This window comes from Paralichthys olivaceus, chromosome 15 (genome assembly GCF_024713975.1).
Source record: "Paralichthys olivaceus isolate ysfri-2021 chromosome 15, ASM2471397v2, whole genome shotgun sequence".
In the NCBI taxonomy this organism is placed as follows: Eukaryota; Metazoa; Chordata; class Actinopteri; order Pleuronectiformes; family Paralichthyidae; genus Paralichthys; species Paralichthys olivaceus.
The window spans coordinates 7,894,111-7,908,681 of NC_091107.1; the positions used below are offsets into that span (position 1 = coordinate 7,894,111).

At 39.8% G+C, this 14,571-nt stretch overlaps 2 protein-coding genes across 15 annotated transcripts in view; both read right to left on the reverse strand.

Annotated features, from left to right (window-relative positions):
- The window catches only part of shroom1 (shroom family member 1), a 29,578-nt gene extending 27,357 nt beyond the window's left edge, over positions 1-2,221 (reverse strand). The window contains exon 1 of the mRNA XM_020097296.2: positions 1,995-2,221. The gene's annotated coding sequence lies outside the window, so the exon portion shown is untranslated. The remainder of the gene's footprint in view (positions 1-1,994) is intronic.
- A 2,389-nt stretch (positions 2,222-4,610) lies between these two features.
- aff4 (AF4/FMR2 family, member 4) overlaps positions 4,611-14,571 on the reverse strand; it is a 31,500-nt gene continuing 21,539 nt past the window's right edge. For 11 of the 14 annotated variants that reach the window (XM_020097287.2, XM_020097285.2, XM_069510430.1 and 8 more), the window contains 11 exons: positions 14,310-14,461; positions 13,656-13,741; positions 12,693-12,927; positions 12,128-12,225; positions 11,708-11,771; positions 10,395-10,531; positions 10,069-10,140; positions 9,782-9,875; positions 9,578-9,621; positions 9,051-9,286; positions 4,611-8,466 (listed from right to left, as the gene is read on the reverse strand). In XM_020097287.2, the coding sequence (XP_019952846.1) occupies positions 8,339-8,466; positions 9,051-9,286; positions 9,578-9,621; positions 9,782-9,875; positions 10,069-10,140; positions 10,395-10,531; positions 11,708-11,771; positions 12,128-12,225; positions 12,693-12,927; positions 13,656-13,741; positions 14,310-14,461 (1,346 nt within the window). In that variant the 3' untranslated portion in view covers positions 4,611-8,338. The remainder of the gene's footprint in view (positions 8,467-9,050; positions 9,287-9,577; positions 9,622-9,781; positions 9,876-10,068; positions 10,141-10,394; positions 10,532-11,707; positions 11,772-12,127; positions 12,226-12,692; positions 12,928-13,655; positions 13,742-14,309; positions 14,462-14,571) is intronic. The other 3 variants (XM_069510426.1, XM_069510424.1, XM_069510420.1) reach the window with 1 other exon arrangement.

Genomic DNA, 14,571 nt, shown 5'->3' on the forward strand with positions numbered 1-14,571 from the left:
CAGAGGCGGGCTGCACAAAAGGTCACTGAAACATCTGAGTCAAAAAAAACATGTCCATACTTTTTCATTTTTCAATGTTTAAAATACAAACAGCCCCATTAAGTTAAACCACAACAACTGTTTGTAATGACTTTTTCCCTCAACAACATGTGCACTTTTTCTGTTTCCCTAGAAGGAGGGAGAAAGACAGAGAGAAAGAGATCATGTTTCACCAGGGTAAGTTTACATGTATGGCCCGTGGCTTTGTGACCCTTCTCTACTTTATAGCCCAGCCCTTCTATTTGCTTCCATCTTTTGTTTTCTGGCTTCCTTTCCTCTTTAATCTTCCTGAACGCACACCCACTCACCACACACCACACACCCCTTCTCAAGCTATTAGAAATAAAACCAACTGTGTGCCACAATGACAAAATGTGTGTTTTAGCTTTGGATCCACTAATCATGAAGCCTCTCTGTCACTGAGTCATTATTTAATGTGCCATTCACTTGTCTACTACTGTCTAAGCAAAGAAACATTAGAGGAGTTTCGAGTAAGCAGCTGTTTGTGAAGGCACGAGTGCAAAGACAGTACTCTGCCTCCCTCTGCACACGAGTCTCTTGTCTTTGTCTATCTGTGTATATAGTTTATGCATGCATGACACCCACATGCACATCTACTCTGCAGCAAAGTCTGCGTAAGGGTCTCGCTGCAGCCTCCAGGTCACACTCTGTGGGCGCAGCGGAGTCGAGTTGGGTCAGTGGCCTGAGCACAGCATCCAGCAAACAGAGAGGCCAGTGTGCTCCTCCTGCTCCCACCATCTGACCAACGAGCCGCATGAGTGCTTCAGTTTCAGCCACAGCACAAAACACCAGTGTCTGGTTTCCTCCAAAGCAACCCTGCCACAGCCGTGGTGCCTTTTGTTCCCACTTTAAATAAAACATCGTCCAGTCATTAGGTAGAAAGGCCCTCCTGTGCATAATTCAGGGCCAGGTATCAGTTTGAAGTGAAGAGGTAGGGTTAAGGAAGGACTCATCACTGACAAACAGACATTGTATTAGTAATGTGCAACACAAATAGGATGACATTGGTAATTAAAAAGGGTGATGACAGAAGTTTGGGTTGCAGTTTGTTTCCCTCGTGCTCTCGCCACAGATAACCATTGTTTTCATCCTCGATGCATTTCGTGCAACAGTCGAAAACAGTTTTATTAGATAACTATCTATACATTTAAATTTAAATATTTGAAAATTGAAAAATCAGTCAAAACAATAAACGTTAAGAACGTATCCCTAAGAAACTGTTCAGAGGAACTAAACAAGTCAAAAAGTCAAAACAGGTGAGTCCAGGTTGGGCAGGAGGTTCCGATCAGTTAAGAGATTAGTTGTTTGATTCACGAAATATCAATCATAAATGTCCTCAAATCTCCTTTTCCAAGCTGTGAACAAGGAATTTCAGTTTCAGATGAATTACTTTGTTGATTATATCATTTTTTGTGGACTGATGTTCTTAAAATGTACAAATCAGCAAAATATTTGAGCATTCATCTTTTAGAAAGTACGCTTATTACTAAAAATTAGTCGAGAACGCACCTGGGGCTGGAACTGAGACTTATTGACATTTTCGATGAATCTGCCAATGATGACCAACACTGCGGACAATCGTTTTTATGGCGTCGACTAAGTTATTAATCGATTAATCGTCGGGACATTTAATGATGCTGTGAAACTACCTCAACATTTCCCAGTCAGACAGCGACACCTCGGTCGGACAAACCGGGAGGAGGTGGCAGATATTGAGAATTTGCTGTGTAACGTTAGCTCCTCCGGCACAACCGAGCTGAGCGAAGTTTCCTCCTCAGAGGAGTCACTGCGAGGAGAAGAGGTTTCACATCACTAACACGCTCACAGCCATCTTGTGGGTGTCCTCCTCTCAGGGGACAAGGTGACAGTTTGACAACCGAAACCGAGCCGCCGCAGCGATACTGGGTGCACCTGTTGCTAACACCCGCACCTACCTGTTGGTTCTCGGACACTTTCCGGACGTGTAGCCGCTCTGGTCCCTCGCTTCCGCTTCTCGAGTGAATAAAACCCGTAGAAAAACCCCGAGACGTGGGAAACGACTTTACTTTCACCAGGTAGTGAGCGTGTGTCGCTGCGGGAATAATGAGCTTTCCTCTCCCTCTCCTCCTCCTCCTCCTCCTTCTTCTCCTCCGCTCGCTGTTAGCTTAGCTCACCCGGAAAGAGGTGACAGACGAGCACGCGGGCCAATCAGACGCGGCGGGGGGCGGGAGCTTCGGGGCGAACACGACATCCCATTGGAGGATGTCGGTGAGAGGTGGAATTGTCTCTGCCTTGTTTTGCTCAGTGAGGTTTCATCAGGAGCAAGTACTTCAGGTATTTACTGCAGTAAAAGTACTTATACCTGTCAGCTGGATTTTATATGTGAAGCCCTTATTCACAAATCACAATTAGTTTTCCAAGCTTCTTAACCCTCAACCAGAGTCAGAAAAAGAGGAAACATCATAAAAGTAAAGTTTTATTCAACATTCAAGACTTTATGTTTCATGTGCACAGCAAATACACACAGCAGTCACTGAAACTGAAATGCTTGGGTCACAGGCTCCCTTCTAGCCATGCTCAAACATATTACACAAGCTAAAAAAAAGAAAGATATATAGATATATAATATGTTTCTGTTGCTTTGTTCTGTACAGGTGACATCTAATGCACGTCTGTCCGTCCTGGGAGAGGGATCCCTCCTCTGTGGCTCTCCCTGAGGTTTCCTCCACATTCTTTTCCCGGTTTAAAGGGGTTTTTTTGTGTGCAAGTTTTCCTCACTCGAACCGAGGGTCTCAGGACAAAGGGTGTCTCTCCCTGTACAGATTGTAAAGCTCTAAATATAAAAGACTCTACTGTGTCAATGTTTAAAGTATTTGTACATAAGAAAATGTCTGATGGAGAAGAAGGGAGCAGCACTGATGAATAAATGGAGGAGTTATTGTCAGTAGAGGTGGAGTGTGTGAGTAGGGGTATTGTATGTCAAGCAGATGAACGCAGCAAAACCAAGCTGAGCAAAGCTTAATAAAGATCACGATAAACCATTCCGTATAGGCCTGCTTCTTGTGATTATTTTCAGCATTGGATAATCAGCTGATTAATCAACTTATTGTTTGGTTTGCACCGATTCAGAAACTGTTGAGAAACGCCTGTTGAAATGGACAAGAGCCAAAGTGTTTATTCCAACTAACAAAATGCTGCAGTGTTGCATGAAGAATGATTAAATGTTAATTATCATTAATAATTACTGATCAATTTAGCTCTACTTGAATTTGTGTCATTTACTGTATAAAAAAGACATAATTTCTATTAACTGTCTGTATGTTTTCCATGCAAGTATCTCAATGAAGCTGTAAGAATAAATATAAAAGAGTAAAAAGAATACTACTTCCCACTGAAATGTAGAGAAGTAGTATTGTGGCATGAAAAGAAAATACTCAAGTAAAGTACAAGTACCGCCAAATTATACTTAGGATACAGTCCTCAAGTAAATGCACTACTGAGTATTAACAGAAATACCACTCCATAATAAGTAGAAGTCCTGTGTAAATGTACCCTGTGAAAAATAGTCTCATTTATCCATTGGTATCTTTGGTTCACTATTATCTGTGTTAATGTGTAATTGGTACCATCATGTTTTATTTAATTAAAGGTGGAGCTTTATTTAACTACTTCATGTTTTGCTGGGTTGTTTAATTAAACCAATGCTTTGTATTAATACATTTTTTCTGCAGTATTTCTCTCTGAAATGAAAAGGAGTAGAAGTAAAAAGAAGTCTCACAATTGTAGTGGAACAGTATTTGAGTACATATGTTGTACTGAACTGAAGTGTAGTTCAAGTTGGCACTTTGATTAAACATTGATACTGTGACTAAGAAATGCTCACTGTGGTAACCACAAATAAAACCCTGATGTAGAAAAAAATAAAATGTGGAAAAGCAAGGCGACAATGAGAGAAAGTCCTCCTAAGAGTTAATGTTCTCGGTGCAGCAGAATGTGGATTGAAAGCAGCTAATCATTTCTGAGAGGCTCTGCAATGCAAAGCTATGTAAACTACTTTGAATACCTTCGCTTCACGCACAGAAAGATTAACAGAGCACCACCAAACTGACGGGATGACGGCAGGGACCACAGCAGCTCGTGACCACTTGGTGGCAATTGATTCACAGGCCTGGACAGTTGACAGCATCCGACTGTGCTGTACATCACACATGATGCTGTAATAAACCAAAAGCAAGAGGAGTTTATGAAGTACAATGCATAGCTGTGGGTTTCTGCACACATCTGTCAAGATACAGCTCCACCTCAAGCAGCTGCAAAGTAAATCTAAATTCATAAATTCATCTTTATTTGGGCCTTTGACTTATTGTTGTCATATGCTTCTCAAAGGCAAATCAAACAATAAGACAGAACTGATTGCAACTGACTTAGTTGCTTCTTTCTGGGTTTTATAAGTTTCCCATTTTATTTCAACATCTTTTAAATTTGTTCATCTCTGTAAAAGAAATTATGTTTCACCCACAAACATTTTTTGTTTTGTTCAAGACACCAAAGACTGAATAAATACAACTCCATTAAACATATCCATATATATTTTATTCTCAATACGGCAAAATACAAAGAATATTCAGGACAGACTCTCATTAGTCACAATTAATACTCACTTCACAAGAATGCTTTTAAATTACATAACCTAAGTTTGAAGATCAAACTCAATGAGTACCTTTAATCATATTGCATCGATCATATATAGTATCTCTATCGTCACTTTTTCTTAAAACTAATCGAATTTTGACTATTGTACATAGTGTATGCTGTAGGTCTCACCTTGGAGAGGACTTTTAGAAAAACAATGGCGTTATACAACATATTGTATAAACTGCTACAACTGTTTCGATGTGTAGAGAAATACCTCTGTTTCAAAAAGACATGTTGGACCAATTGTTCAAAAGGGACACGTAGTAAATACATCTCTCGTGAGGAAGAAACAGACACGACAGACTGTACACGCCATCCATCTGTCCCGTAAGAGCAACAATATACATTTCATGAAAAGTACACGCCTCCATATCAAATACAGAGAAGACAAAATATTCGCACTTGGATCTAGAGACAATGATTATGTGGTGTTATGTGATACTGAGAGACAGTGAAGCAGAAGACAGGTATACAAGCACAGTAAGAAAAAAGGACGAGAAATCAAATTGATAAACAGCATTAAGAGACTGGGATGTCATCTGAAACAACTTGGAAGAAGAGAACAGAAAAGCCCACAGAGGGAAAAAAAAACCAAAAAAACATGTGCGTAAAGTATCTCACAAAATGTATTTACAGGATTTTTAAATTTAATAAAAATGTCAACCTGTAGTAGAAATTCACCCTTAAAGAAATGTTATATTTACAATTTATACATTTGTATTTAAATAGAAACATGCAAGTGTTAACATCTTCCTACTGAATGTCAAAAAAACTCATCTTACCCTGGATTCTTTAAAGTTAGAATTAATATTAATTACTACTTACAATGAAATCTCATCATCGACCCCGATACATTTACATCTTCCTATTTCATAAAATGGTAGTCCTTAAAAAGGCAAAAATAGAAAAAAAAACATTAAGCAAAGGGGCAGAAAAATAAATAAGTGTGAGTAGCAAACAGTTAAAAATAATTCTAATGCTAAATTTGTACAATTGACTATAAGAGGCGCGGACCTGTACTTACAAAGTGTACCAGTGTATGAAGACATTGACGGGGCTGGCAAAACCCACAGAGGAATTCCTATGAGAAAAGTGGCCTCCAGCTTTTAGTACAAAATGGCTCAAGCCATTGGTGTTTGGTTATAAAAACAGATCTATATACACATATATACTAAACCAGTACACAAAATTGCAAAAGCTAAAGGCATTGGACACTTGAGTTTAACAGGTTTCTCACTGAGGCGGAAAAAAAGAGAGAAGTGGGGGGGGGGGGAAATCCCAAGCCTAAAAAATAATTTTTTTCCACAGAAACAGACAATTTTTTGTAAAAATCCTGCATAGATTAAAATAATACCTCCTCTGACTTTCTCTTTTTCAAGTGCAAGAGGAAATAACAGTATCCCCTCCTACAATAAAGGCCAGGGAGCCGGTGAAGGAAGGAATATACGAAATGCAACAATGGAAAAAAAAAAAAGGTGAAACCTGGGCCACAGACGGATGCTAAAGATTCTGTTTTGCTGAGATGAAAACTATGGTGTCCATTAAAACACACAAAAAAAACTAAACACCAAATATGTTTTAAAATAGAAGAAAAGTGCAAGAAAGTTAAGGAGGATTCCTCTTTAACTGTCTTGTCCTTAATCGTCTAAAACAAAATCAGCCATTAATAGTTTCCAAGAATACTACTTGGTCCAGGCTTTAATATTTCCAGCATGTTTCTGTAGGAAGTGGGATCAAAATAATCTGACAGTCCTTTGTGTCACTGACCATTAAACACCAAAACGTCTTCATCCAGAACCACTGACGGCCACATTTGCTTTATTGACGACCAGTAATTTTAAATAACAGAAATGTTCTTATCTGGACAGTGGGCACTCACAGTTACTGTTGTGTCTCCCCCACCTGCTGAACCATGTCAACAACAACTAGCATTTCCCATCTATGGTCTGGTAATACAGGCATGATTAAGGTTTTAAAATTTAAATAGCGACTATTACATATACAATACATTGCATCTTATATCCCCTGCTCAACCCTGTTTAAACGTATGCATTTGAAACATCAGAAGAAAAAAAACTGCTTGGTATATAAATAAAATCTGTTTTGGCCGTTATACTTCTTATTTGAAATATATAATCATAGATTAAAAACTCTTTGTTTAATAAATGCAACACTGCTAATCTGCATCACTAATATGTTTGCCTCTCTAGAGAGCACATTTCATTTCAGATTCATTTGCTTTCATTGTGCCGAATTAGTGTTCACACGTTCCCACGTTTTAGAAACTGCGATGTGACTAACTGCATTGTATAAATAACTGGATACGATCTGCAATACTTATAGACACTCCCTGCTGTTCCTTAGAAAAATGCACTCTGAGCAAACAAGGGGATCAAAAAGAAAAAAATAACACTGACTGGAAGTGACTCAAGGAAACTGCTCGGTGGACAAAAGTTGCTACAAGGGTAAAATAAAACATGAGACTGGTATGGTTGAGCTTCAGAGGCAGAGAATCTCTTGTATAGAGTGTTAACAGGATCAATTTTATTAAGGCCTAGAGTCTAAAAGCCCCGCTAGCAGCCCCTAGAGGCCATGTTGCTCCTTACAGCCAACAGGGCCAGAGGGATTCAGTCAGGGCAAAAAGAAATTCATGTTTCTGAAAAATAAAATAATACTATATTTGCGTGTGTATGCATGTGTCAGAAGTATTACTCTGCTGCAGTAGCCCTTCCTATAGTCCTTTAACCTTGTTGGCATGCTCTGATTAACCATTGAGATTTGATGGGAAGATCATTCAAAATGGCAGCTTGATTAATATGTTACCAGGACTTCACTTAAAATGGTTCAATTAAAAACATCAACGTTGCCAGCTTCCATTAATAGTTAAAAGTTTAAAACAAAATACATAACATGACAACTGTGGCTACAGCAAAAATAAAAAGGGAAATGAAAAATAATTTATTCAGGTATGACGAGTGACTGTTTTCCTGTAGCTCACATACAAGGCACAAAAATGATAAAGAGAAACCTTCATTCTAAAGCACCTTTGGTGTTCATGGGAGGTACTTTGGTGAAACAAAGTAAAAGAAAAAGTTAAAAGTCAAAGTAGCCTAAAAACCAAACCCCATTTTTAGTGTATTGATAATAAATAATTTGTCTAGCACTTCCATGCCGAAGAGATAAAAACACTTCAAAGGTTTTGTAAGAATGCCGATATATGACGTATGGCGATAAGTTCGTATTTTTCCCCGTGTTGCAGTTTTTGATGCTTCTCCCTGTGCGGTGCCGTCGAAGGTGTGAGATGTTTCTAAATTGCTCAGTGTTTTTGGCAAGCTGGTGTAGAAAATGGACACAGTGTTGGAGATATGTCTGAGAAGTTCTTCACCTGTGTGTACATGGAGGACCAGAGGTGGACTGTGTGTGTGTGTGTGTGTGTTTGTTTGTTTGTGTGTGTGTTTGTGTGTGTGTGTGTGTGCATACAGTTCATAGTTGTTTGTATGTATGCTGTTGTGGGTATGCATGTGCCTTTGAGCACACGCTGCTGAGCACGAGAGGCTGAGGTGGTGGGTGTGTCTGGAAGCAGCGGGCAGGGAGCGAGTCCTCACTAGGGAATAGCCTTTGCGTCCAGGCGCAGCCAGTGGAGGCCCTGCCGCGTGTAACGCACCAGTTCTGTCATGCTGCTGGTGTTGAAGATAAGAGGACCCATCACCTTGTCCAACTCCAGGAAAAAGTCTGGGAAAACAAAGACACAGCAAGAGAGAGACTTTCAGTATATTTACTATCATCTGTTCACTTTCTTAAATAACAACCAAACATAGGAGGCTATGTTTAGTTTGACTGTTGGCAGGATTACGCAAAAACTACGAAATGGATTTCTATGCTACTTGCTGGAAGAATGAGACATGGGCCGAGAAAGAACCATTACATTTGGGTGGCGGAACAGATCAGGCGCATCCAGGAATTTTATTTTTTAGCAGGATAGACATTTTCACTGATTTCCCAGCAATGATTCATATTCAAACATATTCAGTGGACTTAGAGCCAGGTTTGGTGCAGATCTAAATGAGAGTCTGGATCTAGTGAATTTATATGTGGGTTATGTGGATTTGTCTGCTCTTTCCAGTCACTGCTCGGTACCAAATAGGACTAGAGATCTAACTGCTACCGATATGCAGCTGAGTGAATGTGGATGCAGGAACCAACAGTTCATATGTATGCTGCAGGAGCTTAAACGTAAAAAATCTTTTTGAAACATTAAGAAACATTTTCCATACAAATATATTATATTCAATAACAAAAGAAATAAATATATATACCTATTTTTTTAAGTTCACCTTTCTGCTCCTTGGATAATTGCTCAGCCTGGTCCCAGACCTCAGTGGCATACAGGAAGTTGGAGGTGACCTGAACGTAGCTGGCGGCCATCTGGTGGATACGCTGAGGTATGGTCACAGACGAGCTGGCGCTGCTACTGCTGCTGACTGACGAGTAGCCACCGGCCGTGCCCGGGGACAGCTTGGGAGACACTGGAGAGGGCATACCCGCTGCCTTACTGCATCAGGACACAGAAACAGACGGACATAGCGTGACATTTAAGCACACTGAGCACAAACTCAAAACCACTGCTGCACTGTATGACTCAGCAACTTCAAGTTGGTCTTTACACCAAGAAAAGTAAAGCAGGTTGACAGGTATCTGCAAAGAGGCTAATTCTTCTTTTTTTCCCAAGTGTTTACTTTCTTCCTTAGAAATTCTCACATTGGAAAATGTGAAACTTGTATGACTCAGCTTTCCTCAACATTGAAGACGTGTGTGGAAAAAAGCAAAGCTGGACATGACTTACTTTCCCATTCCAGGAGAGGGAGCCTGGGTGTTACTCAGAGAGTTCTGTCAAACAAAATGAGGGAGAGAACATTATGTACACAGATAGGGAGCAGGTTACACATTCACAGAGGATAACTATATTCATGGAATTCATATTGCCTTCCTGTGGTTCTGAGAGTTTGCCAAGCAAAACTTGATTAAAGCTTCTTGAGGACAAATGTACCTTTAAGTGCTCTGTGAGTGTTTTGGAGTATTTGAGTGCACTGTCTTTCCTCAGCTTGAATAACCGCAGGTACAGGAGGGACTGGCATCGTAAGCTGGAGAGAGAAATAAGTCAATATATTGATTTACAACTCTGCAAGAAGAAAGCAATGACGGGAGATGAGAATCTCCAAAATAAACAACATTTCTTTATCAAATAGAAAGGATTTGAGTTGCAGCTTAAAGACGAGCAACACGTAGACCACATCAAATGGAAATCCATCACCTGATGTCAATCAGGACACTTACCAAAGCACAGCTAGCCTCTTGTCTGCTGAAGTAGCATCTGGGGCCATATAGCTTTTTAACTTCATAGTGTATCTGAAAGCACAGGTAGAAAAAAAACATTTAGTTTCTACAAGAATCAACAGTTTCAGACAGTATAGAAATATTTTTTATTTCATTATTAGGTACATTTATTACACAGGAAAGCAGGAAAAGTGTATTACTACTTGTTATAACCTAGTACCTAAATTACTCACATCATAACTCAACTAATGACAGTTTCATTTTGTGCAATGTTAAATTTAAATTGTGTGACAGTGATGAATGTGTGTATTGGGGTTTGTCCGTACTTGATAAGCTCCACAGTTTCAGCATACATGGGGAAGGGAGACTTAGACTCTTGGGCACTCTTCTCCAAGGCGTTACCACATTCAACGAAAGACACCACAGCATCCAGGTAGTAAACTGCCTTCTCAAAACGGTCCAACTGTAAATGAGGGATCAGGGACATCATAAAACTAAACCATCGTTACAGTTTTATCTTGAGTTGGGGAGCATGTAAGTCATTTCCTTTTCAATCTGTTTAAGTGATAGAGATAAACTGATATGGTCCTGGTCCTGTATGTTACATAACTGATGTGTGTGTATGTGACTTGGTGTGGATTACATAAAATAGCACATAACTAATTACATCCTCAAAGAAGGTTATGTTTCCACCAATGTTGGTTTAATTGCAGAATTACAACTAAAGTGATTTCCCCAACCTCAGTGGACGGATGGAGCCTGTGTGGGAGGAACCCAATAAATTATTGAGCGGATACAGATTAAGGGGTCGGATCAGAGATTTTTTTCACTTTCTTTAACAGTGCAACATAAGGCACTTTTCCACATTTGATCTTTTTTTCTGTTAAAAGCTCGACAGTGTGTAAGATCGATCAGACTTGGTGGAGGAATGCCAGTCTAGTTTATATACATGTTTGGATTGAATGTACAACATAACAGATGTGAACAAATGGGGAACAGTGTGGGTTAATCAGTTGTAATCCAGGTCCATTATAGCAAAAAATGATTGACAGTAGATATTGTAAAATATATATATATATATAATTGAACTAAATGAAAGTTTATTTCCTAATTTTCAGCTGTTTTTGTAGCATTCATATACATTAACTGTGTTATAATATGGAACATCAGTATTTACATAGGCAACCAAATATTAGGTATTTAAATGTTTTTGACTAGAAATACCAGGAAGCAGAATTGGCCTTCAAATAATCCCCAGGTGAGACAGCAGTTAAATATAGACACCAGCTCATGTTACAATAACAAGGCAAAAAAAACAACAGAAAAATGTATTGTGAATTCCTTTTCTTTTTTTTTTTCACTCTAAAACTGAGAATGCACATAAGGGGGGAAAAAGTGCTATGGAAACTGAGGAAAACCTCAAGTCAGAACAATAAATACTATACGATCACATAAATTTCAGCAGTAAAGGAAACATGTTAAAAGCAGCATTAAACTCCATGTCTGACCAGGATGTACTTTTACATTAAGGTCTAGGCCGTGTTATTTTACACGCGGTCTGTCAAGGCTCTGCATGCAGCAACATACACTGTAACATCTCAGTTACACATATAAATAGTCTTTAGGCTCTTGTTCTTACCAGTGCATCTGCATTGTGTTTAAGTTTCTTTGCCTCTTGTAAGTAGTGATCTGCTGAATGGACCCTGAGAAAATGGGAGCAACAAATACAATTACTGAAATATTACAAATAAAAAACAATTAATAAACTCTGCTGTGGCTACACCTTAAAAACAGTAATTCTTCCTATGAATAGAACTTGTGAAATAAAAGATAAGAAATAAGTTGTGTGGTTTTTCTACTAGCATGAAAAGGAAAAAGATTTCCACCAGAGAACCTTTTAAAATGTAAATTACATCACCTTGCATACAGTCACATCTATTCATGACCTCCGCAGCCTCATACTGCTTTATACATTCAAAGGCAACTCTAGATCCCCCACAGCAGCCCTTTCTGCATGTCCCACTGTGGGGTTATCCACAGTGGAAAGAGCTCTTCTTACCTGTCCTCAAACACTAGCTTAGATCTCTGAGACTTGGAGCCGTCTGTGGAGAGTGGAGGCACAGCCAGCTGGTTATCACAGCCCTTTGAGGATTTCTCCTGCAGAGACAGAAGGCAAGAGGGAATAAAGTTTCAGGAGAAAAAAGGGCTGAAGTGTTTGAAGTTGCGGATAAAACTGGGAGAAAAAGGTGAATGTGAAAAAGTGGGATGGTTGCGTTCCGTGGACATTGGGCATATACAATGTACAGACCCAAATATTGCAGTGATTCCACACGGTGGAAATACTTAGAATTAGAATCCTTAGTGATTATAACAATTCTGCTCAAACATATATATTTATAATTATACATACACGTTCATCAAGTTCTCCACCACTTCCCTTTCTTTTCTTCCCACAGTTTTTTTTGGTGTTTGCTTTGTTATTCAATTTCCTCAGGGTGAAAAATACTGCACAGCTGGCAAACATGATGAAAAGCTGCACTCACACTTCACAGTATCTGCAGTGTTTGCCAGGTATTCACACTTACAGCAGCAGATTCCTGACTCCTAAGGTTACTCGCACCCACCTTGCCATCTCGTGTGCTGCGTCCCTTGTCCTCCCCTTTTCTGTGCTTGGAGGTGGAGTTGCCCTTCGTACTGTGGCCCCCCTCCTTTCCACTTCCTGTCCCACTAGACAAAGAGGTGGAGGACTGGCTGACCGTCCTCTTCCGACTCGGATGCTCTGCCTTTGGCGTCCGCTGCAGACCTGACATGGATGGAGAAGGGACTGGCTCCTCTTTCTTCTCCAAAGACCGCTTAGACCTGATGGGATATGAATCATTATAGTCATACACTCATTGTTTACATTACTTAAATTTACCTTTCTGCAGCATTACTATAAAATACATAAAAATATTAAAACTCAAATTTGTGATCCGAAAGAATAGAGGAAATCTTTCTAAAATCAAGAGAGCCAAATGTTCCTGTTGTACGGGGGGGTTTAGCCTAGTTTATGCTTCTGCGTCACGTCGACGCCGTACCTACGCATTCGAAGTTCTGCATCGAGGGAACGTGTTGCTCTGCAATTCACCGCCATGGCGCTAGGAGGTGTAGCTGTGTGTTTGTGTGGTTATAGCCGAATCCTCGCTTTTTCTTCCGTAAAGTAAACAACAGTAAACAATGGCGACCGAGGTGGAGCAGCTGTATTTGTTGTTGGAGCTCATCAATATTGAAGAACAAATGCTTATATTGCAAATGTTGAAGCGCAAGCTACAAAGAAAACGTTTGCGGAGGTGGTTTTTACGACGAGGAAGAAAGACCGGAAAAGCAACTGCCGGAACTTATGTTCTGAGCGGACCAATCACAGCGCTTACGGTCCGCGTCGACGCGACACGTAGTTAGGATTTTTGGGAGGCGCACGTCAGGCTACGGCGTAGCTACGGCGTAGCTACGGCGTAGGTACGGCGTAGGTACGGCGTCGACGCGACGCAGAAGCATAAACTAGGCTTTACTGTGAATGATTACCAGATTGTAAAAGCAAGAATACTCACTCTTTACTGCTGTTTTTATGATGAGATAGAGACTTCTCCTCTAGCTTGCATCGCTTGCTCTCTGTCTTTGTGCCTTCTTCATCATTCTAAAAAGATACAAAGATCACATGAAATTAAAAAGCAAAGACACATTAAAAGCATGCTCACATTTATTGGTGTGTGCAAATGGGAACTAATATGAAGACGTACAAAGAATTATAGTCAAGCACTTTTATCTCTTAGGACTCGTAGTACAATAGCACAACTTTAAGTCTCCTTCTCTGGTAGTTTCACAGCTATTAATATAAAACAGCCAAATCATCCAATGACAAATATTCCAGGTCTGGAATATAAAAAAAAACCCAAATTAAATCAATTGTTCCTTGGCTCAAAGCAGTTTCTTACTTTGATGCAAGTCTGTTTGTAGGTTATTGTAAGTCACATCCTGTTTAGAAAAATGCTGACTAAACTGAAGTGGAGTAATTTCAACATCCTTCAACAAGGACCTAAATAAATCATTCAGTCATCAAGGTCATGCTGAAAACAACCATTTTGTTTTTGTTTAAAGCACTTTGTGGTCAGGGGGTTTTCATGATTTTAATAATTTAGGTGACATTTAAATGACAAAAAACTCATCATCGTATTTAAGCAAAAAAACCCTCATAAGTGTTCTACCTTGTGTTTCCTCTTGGCCTTGCTCGAGCTTTTCTCAGAGCTCTGCTTACTGAAGTCTTTGTTGTCCCTGTCTAGAGAGTCGTCCCGCTCCACTTTTATCTCTGCAGGATCCTTGTAGGGCCGCCCTGGGATCCTCGACAGCAAACTGAGATCTACAGGAAATCGGAAGGAAAGGGAAGGGAAGGGTTTAACTTGGTCCCATGTAAAGAGAAGCAGGAGGACTGTGCACTCCATCCAGGCAAGTGTAACGTACATGCACAGA